This window comes from Talpa occidentalis, unplaced genomic scaffold (assembly GCF_014898055.3).
Source record: "Talpa occidentalis isolate TD23 unplaced genomic scaffold, MPIMG_talOcc4v2.1 talOcc4.10, whole genome shotgun sequence".
NCBI classification, from domain to species: Eukaryota; Metazoa; Chordata; class Mammalia; order Eulipotyphla; family Talpidae; genus Talpa; species Talpa occidentalis.
The window spans coordinates 36,184,528-36,187,757 of NW_023600993.1; the positions used below are offsets into that span (position 1 = coordinate 36,184,528).

General features: G+C 52.1%; 1 protein-coding gene across 1 annotated transcript; it reads left to right on the forward strand.

Moving 5' to 3' along the window:
- Positions 1 to 1,015: 1,015 nt before the first annotated feature.
- On the forward strand, positions 1,016 to 2,765 carry LOC119260875 (IQ domain-containing protein F2-like). Its single transcript, XM_037529988.2, has 3 exons — positions 1,016 to 1,123; positions 1,295 to 1,378; positions 2,042 to 2,765. Exons 1-3 carry the CDS (start codon positions 1,106 to 1,108, stop codon positions 2,441 to 2,443), a joined length of 504 nt encoding a protein of 167 aa, XP_037385885.1. The 5' UTR covers positions 1,016 to 1,105; the 3' UTR covers positions 2,444 to 2,765.
- The last annotated feature ends 465 nt before the right edge of the window (positions 2,766 to 3,230 follow it).

Below are 3,230 nucleotides of genomic sequence, written 5' to 3' on the forward strand. Positions count from 1 at the left end.
ACAAACCTCGGTGGAAATTTCTATCTTTAAACATAGCTTTGAATAGTCTGGCACTTTGGCAATATCTGGATTTGTAAGTTGTAAGAAATTGAATTATGAATCTACCTGGTCTTGGTGTCCTACTTAGGTGAACTTACTTATTTTTGTTTATGCATACAAGAACTGGTGCAGGCGATGATGCGGCAGGTGTGAGGATTCACCCGAGACAGAGTGGGCAGCAGAACAGAACAGGCAGATCTACTGAAATACACTGCTGAGGGCAGCAACAGGCGGAACAGGAGAGGTCTGCTGCGCCATGTGGGTCAGGTCCATGGCCAAGATCAAACTCCTGATGCCGTGGCTGACTACAGCTTGATAGAACTGACACTTAACCCATCCCTGGTGGATCTTTAACAGTCTTCTTCTTATCAAAATCTCATATATTTTCTTTGGTGAATTTTAGTCATCTACATTTTGTTCAGAAATCCTTTGCTCTTCGTTTCAAGCTCGTCACCATCAGTCTCTTCCAGCTGTTTACGTCTCCCTGGGATTCTCTCGCCTTTCCCATTCCAGGCTTTGCTCTCTTTCTCATCCCGCACGTTCTGCCACGGGTCTTGTCAAAACCACCCTTTACATTTATTTCCCACCTCCCATATTTGTTTTCTATTTCACCAATTAAGTTTTCTAATTTACTTCATGCTGTCTGCATTCCTCCCGTGTCTCTGGCTTCCTGCGGTGTGTGAGGCCGAGCCACACCTGGGTAAGGAGAGACGGGGAGTGGCAGGACCCCGGGCAGGACAGGGCTGCAGGGAGGTGGCTGCCCTGGCCTCCCGCTCCCCTGGGACCGAGAGCCAGAGGGTCGTGGTCGGGCCTCGTGGAGGAGAGCCCTGGGGGGGACGGGCGCTCACGGCCCTGTCTGTCCACTCTGAGCAGCAGGAGGGAGGTGCAGGGGAATTCAAGTTGCCATGGAGCTGCGCCTGAGGGAGACTCACCTGCTGCCAGACGCCCCAGCGCTATGTCATAATGCCCCTGGGAAGTGACGGCATTGCCTTTCATGCTACCCGTGCCAGACCTTGGGAAGAGGGCTGGGGAGAGATCAGGTTAATGAATCATCCAGAAGGAAGCAATGTCACTTCGATTTTGTGTAAGAAACATGACCAGATCTATCAAGCAGGCTAGGGGGGCGTGGGAATCATCCTTCATTCAAGGTCTTGAGTAAAGGGGGGATGCTGAGCTGTGGGGATCTTGTGCAGAGCCAAAGAGACAATCAGCAGAGTTAACTTATGCATAATTACTTATTTAATTCTGATGACAGTATCGCGGCAATCTAGCTGTAATAGTATACGAAGATATAGAAGAAATTGAATTGATCAGGAAAATAAAGAGAGAGAAAACCAAGGTGGGTAACATTCTTATATAGTTAGGTGCTAACCAGCACCCTGAAGTCCGTGTGGTGAGCATGTGGAATTGTATCTTTCATGGATTCCGAGTTTAAATAACCAGGAGTCAACTCAGTAGTGGCTGATTTCTCCCTCCCAGTCGCCACAGGCTCTGGGTGTGGACCTGACTGTGACATGAGGAATGAAGAGAGGTGTGGGGGCTCCAGATTAGACAGTAGAAAGAATATGGGAAGGAGCATAGATGGGGAGGCTGCCGACTCACGCTACCGTGTTGAAGCACGGTGTTGAGCAGAGAAATCGGCCAGCGGTGGTCTGGGAGAAGCACGAGCAGAGAACCAGGCGGCAGCACAGTGCAGCCAGGCCTCCAGCCCCAGTGAGCACCAGGGCAAAGCCTCTCGCGTCCCTCCTGCATCCTCAGAGTTCCCTATTCGTGCACCCGTGGGGTCATCAGGAGGAGGGTGCTATTGATTCCGGGGCATAGTCATGTGTCCATAGCGGCAGAGGAAGGCTCCCAGCCCAGGTCTTCTGGTTCTTAGTGTCCTGCTGATGCCCCAGAACTCTCCGGTAAGGTTGACTGTAGGAGAAGCCAGGCCCCTTCCCGGAAGACGCTGAGGTCGGTGGCAGGAGAGTCCCTGAGTTGTCTCTGTCTCATTTGTGCCTAGAAGAAGACGGTGAAGAAAGACTTACCAAAAACTAACCCAGATGCGGTCGTGAAGATCCAGGCCTGGTGGCGGGGCACCCTGGTGCGCCGGACATTGCTGCACGCGGCCCTCAGGGCCTGGATCATCCAGTGCTGGTGGAGGCTGATTCTGGACAGGCAGAGGCAGAAGATGCGGAGGCAGGCCCTGATTGCTTATGCAATCAGAGAAAGGGCCGTGGTCAAACTCCAGTCTTTGGTCCGCATGTGGCGCATCCACTGGCGATACTGTCAGGTGCTTGAAGCCCTCTATGTCATCCAGTGCCACTGGCTATGCCACAACTGCCAGACCTGTGCTCTCCTCCGGGGCCACTGTGTCGTCACAGCCACTCACCTACAGTTCCACATTGAGGTCATTAACCCCTAAGGCTTGGCAAGAAGGAGCGCCTTGTCTCCTGGCCTAGTAAAGGTCTAACCTGGTGTGGTGTGCCTCCTGGTCTCCCCTGGCAGTTGGAAATGTGGGCAGCCCGGCCATGCAGACTTTATTCTCCCTGGGAAGGAACTTCAGAGACATTTCCCCACTGTCCCATGGACCCTGCTCTGGATTGACAGTGACCATGTGCTACCTACATGTGTTGGCTTGTCAAAACAGAAACTGAGGTCATAGGCTACCCTGATACGAAGGACCAGAAGCCCCAGTGCTAATCCAAACCCCATTCCTTCTCATCCGGGATCTGAGAAGCAGGTGGGTTCCGTCTCCCTGAAATCTGAGCTCCTCTGCGTATGAGAACTTCAGGTCTCCTCTGCTGCCTGGGCTGGGGAATTGCTTGGAGTCCAGGAGGCCTCAAGCAAGGTGTCTTTGGTCAGGACCTAGAGAAAATACCAGCATTTGGCCCCCCCTTCTGAATCAGTGCAGTGCAGCCCAGGGGAAGGACAGGAGGCTGACCTTAGCTGTAGGAGGGCCTGGGCCTGCTAATGAGCATATGGCCACCCTGGGGACTAGTGGCATGAAAACAGGATTCATGCTACTTCAACTATGCATCAGAACGCCTTCCCCTAGGGCTGTGCAAAAAAAAAAAAAAAAAAAAGCAGAACTCCCTCTGGCATTCCCCCACCCCTACTCTTGTCTCCCTTCTTGGTGGTTTTAAGTAGCTTTTTTTTTAAGATTCATTTATTTATACAAGAACATACAGGGCTGAGGCACAGGAGGTTGA